The sequence below is a fragment of the Vanacampus margaritifer genome, chromosome 4 (genome assembly GCF_051991255.1).
Source record: "Vanacampus margaritifer isolate UIUO_Vmar chromosome 4, RoL_Vmar_1.0, whole genome shotgun sequence".
NCBI lineage: Eukaryota > Metazoa > Chordata > Actinopteri > Syngnathiformes > Syngnathidae > Vanacampus > Vanacampus margaritifer.
The window spans coordinates 3,502,501-3,516,982 of record NC_135435.1 but is presented as its reverse complement, the minus strand read 5'-3'; the positions used below and the strand labels follow the sequence as shown (position 1 = coordinate 3,516,982).

Genomic DNA, 14,482 nt, shown 5'->3' with positions numbered 1-14,482 from the left:
CTATTGCAGTCAAATGGAAATAAAAAGTTTTTAGTTTTTTCTGTTCCATTTTTTAAGCACCTGCTATTATTTTCAACACAACCATAAATGATTAAAAAAGGGCTCATGTTCCAGATTCATAAATAAATACTAATCTCAAATGTTTACAGTGTGTACAGCAAGTTTTAATTTTCCATCCATCCATCTATCATTTCATCACCTGCCCGAGGGATTGAAGGTCACGTGCATTCACTGTTGATTTTCGGCCATGCCACTTAAATGCAGTGATTTCTCCAGATTCTCTGAACCTTTTGATGTTCTTGTGGAACGTACATGATGAAATCCCTAAATTCCTTGCAATTGTACGTTGAGTAGCATTGTTCTTAAACTGTCCGACTATTTTCTCACGCAAATGTTCACAAAGAGGTGAACCTTTCCCCATCTTTGCTTGTGAATGACTGAGCAATTCAGAGAAGCTCATTTTATACCCAATCATGACACTCACCTGTTCCCAATTAGACTGTTCACCTTTGAGATGTTACAAACAAGTGTTTGATGAGCATTTCAACTTGCTCAGCCTTTTTTACCACCTGTCCTAGCTTTTTTGGAACGTTTTGCAGTCATAAAGTTCTAAAATAAAAAGTTATAGATTATTTGCTAAAAACAATGCAGTTTAGTTTTAGTGTATTCAATTAAATATATGTTGAACGTGATTAGCTTCTTTATTATATTTTTTTATGTTTTTACTTGCTTAACACAACCTCACAACTTCATTGGAATTGAGTTTGTACATGCTATTTCTTAATGTGTCCTTGCAGAATGTCATCAATGGTTGCTTGGTTTGCTAAAAATCACCAAACGCAAATACAGCAGTTTTTCCATTATGTTTTCTGTTAGGTGCTTTGCTTTTGGCTACAAAGGTAAAATAGTTTTATATGAATGAAAATAAATCACGTAAGATTTTGAATCTTTGTCTTTTTTTTCTTCATCCCTGGCAAAAAAAGGCCCCTTGCCCCAGCCAGACCCCTTCAGCAAACCTTTCGTAGAACTGTCTCTGTTCAGACCTTACTTACAATCTCTATTGACGTGTAAACCAATCAGCTGCTTTTTTTCATTTGCAGTACTTGTGAGAAGAAAAAAATTGAGGTTTAAACATTAAAACATGTTCACATACTTGTGAGTCGCCCCAAGCCCCCCGCTCGTGTTTACCTGCAGCGCATATCCTCGTATGTAGTCCTGTAGTGTCCAGTCAAGCGCATTCAGGATCTTGATAACCTCTTCCTGCTTGAGAACAGAGAGAAGGCGGTCCAAGAGGATCTTCAGGCGTATGGGAATAGCTTGGGTCCCATACAGCATCAGGCTGCAGATGTCAAACACCACGTTGGAATGCACAATCTCCACCTGGCCGTTCTGATACATGTGGTGCACCTTCAATTTACTTAGAGCTAGAACATAATTTGGGAGGAGGAAGAAAAAAAATCACATTCCCTTAATGTTACATTTATAGTAGAGCACCACAAAATTGAGTGTTGCACTTAAATAAACATTTGAATACAATGATAGTAGTTTTATGTTTGTACAGCCAAAATATATCTGACAGATATATGAATTGTATACAAAAGTGCCCCAAAATCTTTGTTCAGTGTCAGCAGTAATGTGTATATGATTTAACACATATGCTAAAAGGTAAAAATAATGTTGTCTTCAAAGAGAAGGCAAAGCCTTTTTAGGACATTCAAATTCAAACGATGGACAGTGGCGGCTGCTCGTCATTCAAATGAGGGGAAGCCCCTTTTTTTTCTACGCCTCAGACAGATCATCCAATCATCACGCCGTAGCCGAATGTCTGTTCCATAAACCCCCAGAGAGGCTAAGCGTCTGATGGGTGTGAAAAAGCCCAGTGTTTATCCAATGACCGTCTAATTTTGCGCAGTGGAACAACCCACTCTACAAAGCAGCGTCCGACTGTGTGAATAAATATAAATATATAAAAGTGCCGTGACACTGCAGGGATTAATTAGAATCAAGTTGTGTCAGTTATTTGTAATAAGTAGCTGATTCTGAACAAAAGATGAAGGTATTATAGCGCATAAATTGTACACACAGCAGCGCATATTTCCTCACTTTATTTTTTTAGGGGGAGGGGCATTTAGGGGAAGCTGAGCTTCCCTTGCAGTCTTAGAGCAATTGTTACTGGTGGAACCACAGGTTACAAACTTTTTACAAACAATTCAAGTTACACATAGTTGTCATAGAAAAATTACCTCTATTTATGTACTACTTTCAATATACAAACTGGTTGTGTCAAAATGAGTGCGTAATTTTGAGTTAATTTAAAGTTACTTTAATGCCACAAATTTTTTTAACGCGTTATTAATGACCACCCCTTACTTGGAAAGCCTGTACTGGGGGAATTCCAATCACAACGCAGCATGTCATGATCTGTGTTTGCTTAGTTTTGTATTTGGTTTTGCTTCATGTTATGTCTTGTTTCTTGGGATTCATGTCTTTTCTCGTTATGGTTTTGTGTCCAACTGTTTGTCAGTGTCTACCAATCAGATCCCTCAGCCACTTGTGTCGCGTCCAGGTGTTTCGCATTGTCTTGTTAACTTGCTTGTATTTAGTTCCTTGTTTCTGTTCATTCCTTGTTGGATCGTTTGTTTGCTTTTGCTCATCGTACTGGTTGGTTGTCCTCTAGTCCTGTCTATGGCTGCATTTACACTGCAGCTCAATTCCGATTTTTGACAAGTATCTGATTTTTTCATGCAGTGTGAACGTTACAATTCCGATTTTTTCACACCCAATTTGGGCCTCTTCCGTATGTGGCTATAAATTGGATATGTATGCGATGCGTCTGCTTTGTGAACGATTCATACGTCATCAAAAGCCTGATATGCGCTCTGCGCAGGTGGGAGAGAGTGCTTGGAAGGGAGAATATATACAAAGCTGTTTTGAGTAACAGTAGATGACCTCTTCCAACATCGCTACTCAGGCGACACAAGATGAAAAAATAAGTAAGATGGATTTTTGTTGCTGTTTTTGTAAATAGCACATTCAAAACTGACACACGAGGAAGCCGAGGATAGCAGCCAACCAGGAGGGAGCGTGAAAACAGTCCACCAACCAGGAGCGCTGGCGTAAGCACAGTTGAATTTGCATAATGTATGTAGACAACACATGAATCCAACTCATAACACGTCTGCGAAACAAGTCCACCAGTCCACCAATCTGCAGCTAAATTTGTATATGACAGTGATAAAACTTGCTTGCCTCGGCGGCTTGGTTGGAGGTGAAACGTTGCGGGTCGGGTTATTTCCGTGAACACTGCAACGTGACGTTGTTTTAGGTGTACGTCACTCAACGTGTGCTCTTTGCACATGCGAGTCGCATCACGGACGCTTTGCGTTCACATTAGATGTCACATTTGTTTTTGTAATGTGAACAGTACATGAAAAGATCGGATTTAACAAAAAATAGGAATTGGACATCACGCCCTGCAGTGTGAACGTAGCCTATGTAAGTGAGTCTTTGTTTCTTTTAATCTGTTTTGTTTTTGACTGCTTTCTGCATTTGGGTCCACAACCAAATGTCCACAACCCCGCACACCCGTGACACAGCAAACACACTAATAAATTTAGTAATAATACATATATTTGTGCAGACTGGGGTCAAGTTGTATTTTACCATTTTAAAAATGTGCAGAATTTCGCAAGTTACTTCATGTTAAAAATTTGATAGCTTTTAATATGAAAAGAAAAATACACTGAGCTTACATTAAACAAATGCAATTATGCTATCTAGTGGCAGAAAAATGACCTCAACACAAATCAATATCATACCTTTTTTTTTTTTTTTTACAGTGCAGTACATTTTTGTAATTTTAACTAAATTTTATGAATTACTATGAAATTGCTGTATCAATGACTAAAAGATGCAGCCATATTTCTATTAGTTTAACATTTTTTTCCACTTTTATGTTAACAAGTATGAAAACTCAGACTATTTTATTGTACATTTAGAACAGATAGGAAATTTGCAATTAATCGTGAGTTAACAATTGAAGTCATGCGATTAATTACGATTAAAAAGTTCCACCTCCACATCCAATCAAATCTAATAGCATTTGTGAATGACGTGATGAAAGAAGTGAAGAAATGATTTCATTTTCATCAAAGAAGTTAGAAAATCATTTTGCCAAAACCCTAACCCTAATTTTGTGTAGTCGGGTGAAGATAGCCATCTACAGCTGTTAACATGAGGTGGAAGTTCCACCGGCATAGGTAGGTGGACTTTTGTAACGTAACTAAATAAAGCTCTCAACAGTCTCAATGGCTCCTAGGAAAAAGGAAAATTATAAAAATGATAGAAAACAACAAAATGACAAGTTTCCCACCATTAGTTTGCCAAAATCAACTCATGAATTAGAAAAGAGACAATAATAATAATAATAATAATAATAATAATAATAAACACTTGAATCAGAATGTTCCCAAGTTAAGGAAAAATACTTTTTTTTAGTGGAGGAGGAGCTGTAGTCCTTGTCACCTTTTTTCCCTAAATAAGCAATAATAGTTAATCGTGTTATTTTAAGTATATTATATGTTTATAATAGTGTGTTTTCATTTATTTCTATATTGCATTACATTTATTTGGTTTAAAAAAGCATGACTGGGATTAATTGTATTTCCATTCCTTTCAATATAACACATTACCGGTACTTTAAATTAGGTTATAAACAGGTCATAAACCAATTAAGTTCATAACTGGAGGTTCCACTATAATTAAAATGTAATTCAACAGCAGGGCCCAATATTGCAGGCAAAACACCTCACAGCATCTCCAAAAAAAAAAAAAAAAAAAGCTAAAAAACTATGAATTCTCTGAATTTCCCTTAATTTTCTAACAGCTTTGCCAAATCTCCCCGACATAAAACTTTTCATAATTTGTTTTCAGGATCAAGTACACCCAAACAATTAAGAATCGCCTCTCATCCTATTCCAGAGATGTAGAACACAAAGTCAATTGTATGAGTTTCCCTTGTATTGGAGAAAGCAATTCAGCTCTTACCATGTGCAACCCAGCCATGCTTGCAGCTTTCACACTGTCGACGTTTCAGCTTCCCAGGCTTAAAGTTGTCACAGTTGCAATTCAACAAAGTGCAACAGATAGCCTGCAAAATATGGACAAATGTTAAGATTCAAGATTTTTATTTGTCATGTGCATAGTAAAAACAGAACAGTATAAACACTCTGCAATTATCTCATCTCATCTTCTAAGAATTTACAATGTCCAATTAGGCTAATCCAAAACTATTGTGGGTGCACATATACCTCTGGCTGTATTCTATACATTTCTAACAGGGGCCCCAGAATGTTCAACACACACACAGACACACTAGAACTACAGCGTAAAACTGGCGTATACTGAGTGAACGACGCATATGAAAATTTAATGGCACAAATTCACACAAAAACACAAATGAATTAAAGCCGTCTCCAAGTCCCCAACTTCACATCATCCGCAGGAGAAGGTGGAGATCTTCTCGTCTCATCAGTTTCTTCTCCCGTCATATCAAGGACTGTGCACCTCTTGGGCACCGCGTTTAGAGGAGCCGCTTCGATTGACGGTGAAATCAAGTGGGCTGTGTTCATGCCCACCATGACGCAAAACACCCGTTTTTAACTGAGCCAAACGTCGTGCCAAACACACCAAAACTCATTCTAGCCACCTTTTCGCAGATTTAGACTATGTCTCGCACAAGATTTGCGCTGAGCATGAAAAAGAAGCCCAAAGTGTTCAGTGAGCATCTAGCCTCAAGTGTTTTTCTGTTATTGATTTCTAGAATTCTTGGGAAGAAGATGAAAAAGAGAAGGAGGTCAAATGGCACAAGGGCTCCACACTCATTTTTTATTTATATTTTTTTTTACTAGGAGCAAAGTCGCCCCTAACCCTATTTACAGTAGAACCACAATAAATGTAAATATTCACATTTCCTCACATACCTATTCACCGTATTACTGATGATACACAACAACTCATCCCTAAACAGAATTTCATGCCTTTTTTCACCATGACCGTGTCCTCCTAAAATGATTTTTTTCATTATTAGGATTTATCTCCTCGGGCACACCATGTACAGTATATTGGGGAATGTGAAACTGATATATTTGCACGATAACACCAATAATCGTCCCTTTTCACACAGTCGATCACAGTAGAACTAGGTGATATGTCTTTAGAATAAAATCCCTGATCCCCCCCCCCCCAAAAAAAAATAAAATTTCCGATGTGTATTAATTCTTTAGTATTATTTATTTTTCTTTTTTTAAATTTCTGAGAGAAATTAATTATTATTTCTTGATTACAAAGAAAAATCAAATGATGAAGGTAATATTACAAATTCTAACATGGCCCTTTAAACACAACTCAATACATCTCAAAAAAACATGGCAAATGCTCAACAATGCAACATAAAAAATATTCCCTTTGGGATTAATATGGAACAACTAAACTGTCACTGAACTTAACATGAATGAAAAGTACTGCCAGAGCAGGGCACTTCTGTTAATCAGCAATTCCCATCTTTGACGATGCCCACCTTGCAGCAAGTGTAAAATGACACGAAGAATCAGATAAGCACACGCACTGAGCACCGACTGACGCACATTTACGTCCGTCAATTGGGGTGAGTACATACGGTCCCTTCTCATTCTGTGTAGTTTTGTGAGCCTTCACATCATAAAGCATTCGCCAAACATGCAGAAGCACGCGCTGAAATGGGGGCATCGTCATCAGCGGGTATTGACGATTAACGGAAGTGCCCAGCTCTGGGTACTGCTTTCAAACAAAAGCAGAATCTGACTTATTGGCCAAGTATATAAAAACACGAGGAATTCGGCTTCACAGCAACAACAACTTGTCCGTGAAATACGAAAAACAACAATGACCAACAAAGGGAGACTGAACAGTAGGCCTGGTGCTTCACTAGTTAGCGTCCCGAGTTTCTTAAATGGCAAATAGAAAACATGAGGAAGGAGGGAGGGGAAATAAATAAGGCCCAATCTGTTTCTGTAACGGGGAAAAAGTGCACATAGCACCACAATGATGGCATAGATCCAAAGATTACAAAATTAACGTTTGTCCCTGAAAATGTCAACAAAATCCTGCTAGGAGTATTTAGCACTCCTAGTACATGCCAGGTAGATTGACTAATCTTAACAAATGGTATTTTTTGGCAAAGAAAATAAGACTCTCAACAACATGAGTCTTTATACTGCATGCCCTGTCACAATGTCACTAAAAACCCTTTATGATAGGGCACTTATGATAGGACACTTAGCAATAGAGAGTTAATGTTGCTGTAATGTTTAAACTTCTTGATGCTCTCTTATTTTCAAGTTATCAAAGGTAAGGCAAGGTTGGACCTTGCTGTGGAGCGCCTTGTGGCGACTCATGTTTTGATTTGGTGCTTTATAAAGTGTACAGTTGTTGAATTAATGATTATTTCTTGTATTTTGAAGTGCTAGAGGTGTAGGAACAGAAATGAAAAGCTTTTGCTTCTGCCTACACCCTTTCGGTTGTTTTATGTATGGAATTTGTTTTTCGTCCATGTTGAATTTTTAATTTATCTTGCCTGTAAACCAAATAAAAAATACATTTCAATATATGAAATTAGAAAACAATTAGTGTCATCTTTGGTGGCAGTGAAAAGGGTGAGCGTGTATGGTAACATGGTCTTTGTCTCCATAGAATGCTTCTCATACCTTTTGGGGGCTTATTAATCTGCTAGCATTTACTGTATGCATCACATTTGAGAAACTAGACTCGTTTTCATCCACGCTCCTCATGAAGACAAAGCAGTATAGAAAAAAACTGATGGATGGTAATACAGTAATTTGCGGCATATATAGATAGATAGATAGATAGATAGATAGATAGATAGATAGATAGATAGATAGATAGATAGATAGATAGATAGATAGATAGATAGATAGATAGATAGATAGATAGCAGCCAGTTCAGGTTGCACCCCGCCTACTGCCCGAAGCCAGCTGGGATAGGCTCCAGTGCCCCTGTGTCCCTTGTGAGGACAAGCGGTTAAGTAAATGGATGTATATATATATACATATATATATATATATATATATATATATATATACACAGTGGTATCTCGGAGTTTGAACATAATTTGTTCCTGTGAAGTGTTCAAAGTCCGAATTGTTCAACCTCCAAAACATTTTTTCCCATAGGAAATAATGTAAATGCAGTTAGTCCCTTCCCAAGCTCCAAAAACAGAAAATTCCCATTTTAATTTATATTTATGTTTTTTACATTTACACCCTTTACAGTATTTAAACAATAAAAAATACCTTACCTTTTTGTTGTGGTGTGATGGCATCAGTGGATGAAAAATGCTATGTTAATGCTTGCTTTAGTTCAGTGCTGAGTTTGTGTATTTTACATTGGGCATATTGTTAGACTACTAAGCGGTCCTTGCATGCGTTGTTTAACGTCAGGCACGTTGTTGAACAGCTAAGGGGGGTCTTTGTGCCAGTATTTACAGAGGTAGTTACGGTAGTTACAACGGCGCGATAATCTTCCTAAATCCACTGTGGTTCGTAGCACTGTACATTTTTCTTTGCTGTCACTGGCACTGTTGTCTTTCTTTGAGCCCATGGCGAAAAAAATTGTCGTGGAAAAATAAACCTTTGAGAGTATTAACACTCTGACTGGAAATGAGCAGCGCATCGTCTCAACTACCGCAACATGAGCATTCGGCATTACTCGGCTTCACTCAGCTACCCGTTCAAGGTACGTTCGGCTTAGCTTGGTTTGCTTGGGTGTTCGACCTCCGAGAATGAGTTCAAACTCCGAGACATTTTTTACTCAGATTTTTGGTTGAAGTCCGATTTGTACGAGGTCCGAGACGTTCACACCTCTGCTTTTGCTTGCAAGCATGGACGAGTAGAGCATTGTCCTTGAATCCAGTCCTTGTGTGACTCTCTGTCTAGTCGAGAGAAATTGCAATTGTATCTTATTTTCTACAGGATATGTGAAACATTTATTACCTTCTACCACTCAACACCAATACATTATTTTCATTACTAATCAGATTATTATTTTTTCATAGTCATGTTGCTACTTGCAAGGTAGGAGTTAGCTGTAGTTTTTTTTTCCAAACTAGGAAACAATGCAGTAGTCAGACTTCAGGCTTTTATGCCTATCACTGTCATTTTTGGACCCCACTTTGTAGCATTCCTTAAACATCTTTGTAGCACCCCTAAACCTCTGATGCTAGAATTGCTGCCACAAAATAAATAGTCTTTAAATACAATTTTATAATTTTTCAATATATGCCTGAATGTAGTTTAAAAAAAAAGACTAAATGCATATAAATATATTTTATCTCTATTGACGGGATTCTAATTCATTAACTCAGAAGCCATTTAAGTTAATCAGATCATTGGATAAGTAAACCAAATCAAAATGTCAGGCTGATTTAAAATCTTTAGTCAATGATCGACTGACTGCCTTTATGGCAGATGACCAACCTTTTTGAAACAGTGCTATTAAATGAATATCAATTAATGCGGAAGGCTACCAATTGTTCTGAAATAACATACTGTATTTGCTCAAATGGTTTATAGACAGTTAAGACATTCATCATGTCAATGATTTCTCACAATAATTCGGAACCGAATAACAATATGCAACACTTTATTTCTAGAAATCTCTGCCAGTGTTTACAGTGTTGAATGACCACTTCTACAAGATTCCAAGAAAATCACAATGTCCCATCACTGTTGAGCAAATTTTTGGAACAGGCCTGTGGGTTACGTATGTGGTCAGTAGAGGGGTACCTAGTGCTCGCGGGCACACATTGCTGACCCCTGTTTTATACATGGGAAAATATGTGCTTTTTAAGCACTGAGTTTATATTTTAATTAAAAGTTTTGTTCACAAAGTTTTTTTTAAATATGTTGAACTGTTTATTTTCCAGTTATAAACATGACTAAATCACTGACTGCTGTTAATAAATTATGAATTGACAAAAGTAAATAAGTATTAAATTACAGTCCCACCTATTAGTGTGTAATGTTTTGTTTCATATCTACTTGACATTAGAGTGTAGATTTTATTAATCAAGCCAAAAATGTCAAAGTCCATTGGAAATGTATGGGGAAAAGTTGATATTTAACATTAAATTGTGCGAAAACTATAAGTAATGTGGACTCAGACAATATATTCCCAGGAAGGCGTAAATCTTTGAAGCAAGTTGAAATTTGAACGGTGTAAATCAGATGTATTATGTGGGAGTTTTTACATGGCAAAAAGTATGGAGAATAAAAAGTACCTGAAATAATAATAATAATAATAATAATAATAAAGGTTAGAAACAACATAAGTGGGAATGTTGTCAGCATTCCCACAATAACCAAACTAACTGACTTTTAATAATTATTAAACATCTATCCATCTATAGTTTTTATAGTCATTGAAAGAATTTGGAGGTACAAAAAAACAAATTCTGATCCAAGAGCTACAAGAAACATGAACAAAAAGAGAACTGCACTTTGCACGGAACGCTAAAAACTCAAAATTTGACCGTTATTGGCACGTAAAATTTGTAATAATTAAAAAAAAGTAATACCAACAACCAGGCAATCAAGTAAGCGAAAGAGCAAATATGTATTTGCTCCCAGCCATGGGAGACGCTTTGGGCTCTGAAATAGTTGGCAGCGTACATGCGCTCGAGTGTAAAAACTGGCGCATATTGATTTTTATGCCGACCAAGCCTCATTTTGCCTGTTTGAGAATTTGGAAGACCGCGCAGCACCACGCTAGGCATTGTGGCAAATTGTCAGGCGCACCGGGAGCAAAAGAAAAAGTCCCCGGTGCACCTGGCAATTTGGTGGCTGATAATAGACTAAATTGTACCCATGTTTTAACCAAGTCTAATTTGTGGTGCAATGCGATTTTGGTGAATTTGGTTAGACAGATTTTGAGGTCGGTGGATATGGGTATTGGATGTCTACTCATGGGTACAGTTAGACCACGTTTTGTGCTAAACTTAAACTTGGCATGAATATACAGCAATTTTTGTTTAAAATTCTCATCTAAATTGATCTTCTGAATAAATCAAGGTTTTGCTCGAGTTACTCTATGTACGTGACAGTAATTTAGTAATCTTACAAATGCACAATAAAAAGTGATGATAATAAAGATAACTTATAAGGCTTGTATTTATATAGCGCCTGCACTCAAATCAAAAGGCTCCACCTCACCCGTAACCAGAATGAGGACAAGTGATAGTTAAAGTGAGGTTATGATACAGTTGTTTTACAAAAATGACAGAATAATTTAACAATAGGTTTGGATTTATTTCCACCTCACTGAATAAAAAAGCACTGTAACACATGATTACTTTTTTCAAGCTTCACATAAAATATCAAGATTTTTGGACAATCGTCAACTTGCTTGGAGTGAATCCTTCAATATAGACCGCCACAAAACCACTTTTTTCCCCTTTTTTTTAAAGGGGGAAAAATAACAATAAAAAAATGTAAACAACAGTACAGTGTTTTTTGTTTTGTTTTTTGTTGAAACCGGCAGAAGAATGTAGGTAAGTGCAATTTGTAACAAAAGCAAAAACTCATGATTTCACTTTCATCCAGCAACTCAATCATGGGCAAGCTAATACAGAACAAACAAACATGAAACAGCACGAAACAGAACATATGCAATCTCTTTACCTAAATATCGATGAGAGAGAGAGAGAGACTGAAGGAATGGGAGGAAAGAAACAACAACAAAAAACTCAAAATAGCCAAATGCTATAATGAATCTTAGGGGCAAGGAAGTGCGTCTGGGTCCCTGTTTGGAACTATTTAACCTCAAATATGGATGGTTGGACTGAGGGTGAATATGGGTTGGGGGTTGGGGGTTTGTTGCTGGTGGGATGGGTTTTGCGGTTGGGGGGATGTTGGTACACTGCATGTGAGAGTTTGGCCCCCAGCTATCCTCTGATCCGATCTCTGCCTCTTGACAATCTTGTCACATCTGGCCGACAAATCCTCACAAGCCTTTTGGTGGCAGTGAAAGGGGTGAGCGTGTGTGTATGTGACATCATAGCTGAAGGAAACAATAAAGGGGTAAAAGTCTGGTGCAGCTACGCACGCATTGCTCCACCCCTATCCACGGATGGACAATTGTAAGCCTAATGAGGCTGAGTGAGTTGGCAGCCTAAACAGCAGACTGTTACAAACAATAAATGAACACAAAGTGCAGTAACACATGGATTAAAATTTCAAATTGATAGTCTAATGTTGATATATCTACTACCCACCACATGAGGATCAGCCAAACCTTAGCATTGTTAGTTTATTGTAGCATTTTATTTTTTGCAAATGACTAATTAAAAAAAGAAGAAAATCTGAATTTTAATTTAAACGTTACATTTAATATTATATCATTGATATAATTTCATCTTTTTGTCTTCTTAACTTTGCAAGACGGTAAGACAGCTTACAAACTATAGCAAACATATACATTAGTAACATAAAATAACTACGGTGTTTTTCTACTCCAAATGCTCAGTGTTGCTTATACACAACAGTTATAGACTGATATGTTTTCTTCTGGGCCAATACCGAAACTGATTATTAGTCAAAGAGGTCAATAATAATAATAATAATAATAATAATGATATAATAATATAATTTTATTATTGTTATTATTATTGTTATTATTAAAAAGAATAAATACATATAATAATAATAATAATAGTTTACATTATTCAAAATGTTGACGCTGATATTCTCTTTAACCACAAACAAATATTGTCTCCAATTATTATTATTATTATTATTATTATTATTATTATTTAAATAATAATCATCATCATCATCATATTTGGAGGAATTTGGAGCCATATTATTTGGATTAAAAATAATAATTAAATATAATAATAATAATATAATTTGGAGCCAATATTTGTTTGTGGTAAGCACATGGGAAAAAGGTTTCTTCACTCCAATCCAATCCATAAATGAAATATATATATATATTTTTTTTATTCTCCTAAACTGAGAGAATGCCATTTAACAAATTAATACTTACTAGAGTTTTCTACAATTTTCAAAATGTAAATATAAGTGGAACTTAAATCTCTCACTTCTTACTCAGTATTATTCACTTTGTTTAAACAAAAAAAATAAAAATAAAAAAAGATCCTCAACGCAGCTACTCTACAGCAGGTCACTAGTGTGAGGTGCCAGCAAAGAACTTAATATTAAGTTAAGTCTTAAGTTAGTAAGTTAAACTTAACTTAATATCTCAAAGTAACCTAGTCTTTTTGCTTATCGGATTGTTTGTTTGTTTGTTTTGTTTTTAGGCTGATGCCATTATGCGCCAAAATACCAAATATCGGCCCAATAATAAGTCTATCACTCACACTCACATACAAAAGTTGATGCACAATGTTTTTCTGCCACCAACACACCACCACTACCACATCAACAAAACATTATGCTGTCATTAAATTACATTCCAGCAGGCTATACCCCAAGACCAGCTGCCTGGAGGCTGAACTCGCCTGATACTCCTGTCCTAGATAAGATTTTTGGGGACAAAGTAGCTGTATCTAGATAACTTTGTGCTTCAGAACATGATGCTATACCATATAAGAGAAGTGCATTTAAGTATGTATAAAATACAATTTTCCTAGGTGACTTAATACTATCATATCATATGTTAAAAGAGGTGGCACAGTGGACTACTGGTTAGCACATCCGCCTCACAGATCCGAGGTCGTGGGTTCAAAATCGGGCTGCGGCCTGCCTGTATTGTGTGGCTTTGTGTGTTCTCCCTGTGTTTGTGTGGCTTTCCTCCAGGTACACCGGTTTTCTCCCACATTCTTAAAACATGCATGGCAGGTGAATTGAAGAGTCTAAATTGTCTGTTAAGTGCTAAGTGTGAGTGGTTGTTTGTTTATATGTTCCCTTCAATTGGCTGGCAACCGGTTGAAGCTTTACCCCACCTCTTGACCAAAGTCATCTTGGATAGACTCCAGCACACCAGTGACCGGAGTGAGGAGAAGCGGTACAGAGAATGGACTGATGTGTTTAGATATGTTCTATCATGACAGTGTCACAACCTACAAGTAACAAAAAAAAAATGATATAATGAAAAATGCTATTTTCATTTTCATATGTTCATTTGTTATAACAAATGACAAAGAACACTAGTACTAGTAGAAACATTTTACTAGAAAAATGCAGGACCCTTTTAAATGAAAGTTAATGGATTTAGTAGTTAAGAATATTATTTTTCGGTGTGATTTTAAGTCAGATCAAAATCCCGCTATTTAAATTTCCATGTGGTAAATTGCTTATATAAAATGATATTTTGTTACATATAACATCATAATTTGATGTGTAGTAGGTAAATTGTTCATGCCTGACATATTCAATTCAAACAAAACTGATTTTTTTGAAGTATAAAC

At 36.3% G+C, this 14,482-nt stretch overlaps 1 protein-coding gene across 2 annotated transcripts in view; it reads right to left on the bottom strand.

Moving 5' to 3' along the window:
• bnc1 (basonuclin zinc finger protein 1) overlaps positions 1 to 14,482 on the bottom strand; it is a 37,915-nt gene that overhangs the window by 22,938 nt on the left and 495 nt on the right. Inside the window, exons 1-3 of one of the 2 annotated variants that reach the window (XM_077564769.1) lie at positions 8,354 to 8,415; positions 5,047 to 5,149; positions 1,189 to 1,424 (exon numbers count right to left, since the gene is read on the bottom strand). In XM_077564769.1, the coding sequence (XP_077420895.1) occupies positions 1,189 to 1,424; positions 5,047 to 5,149; positions 8,354 to 8,377 (363 nt within the window). In that variant the 5' untranslated portion in view covers positions 8,378 to 8,415. Of the gene's footprint in view, positions 1 to 1,188; positions 1,425 to 5,046; positions 5,150 to 8,353; positions 8,416 to 14,482 lie in introns of those variants that run through there. The other variant, XM_077564770.1, reaches the window with a different exon arrangement.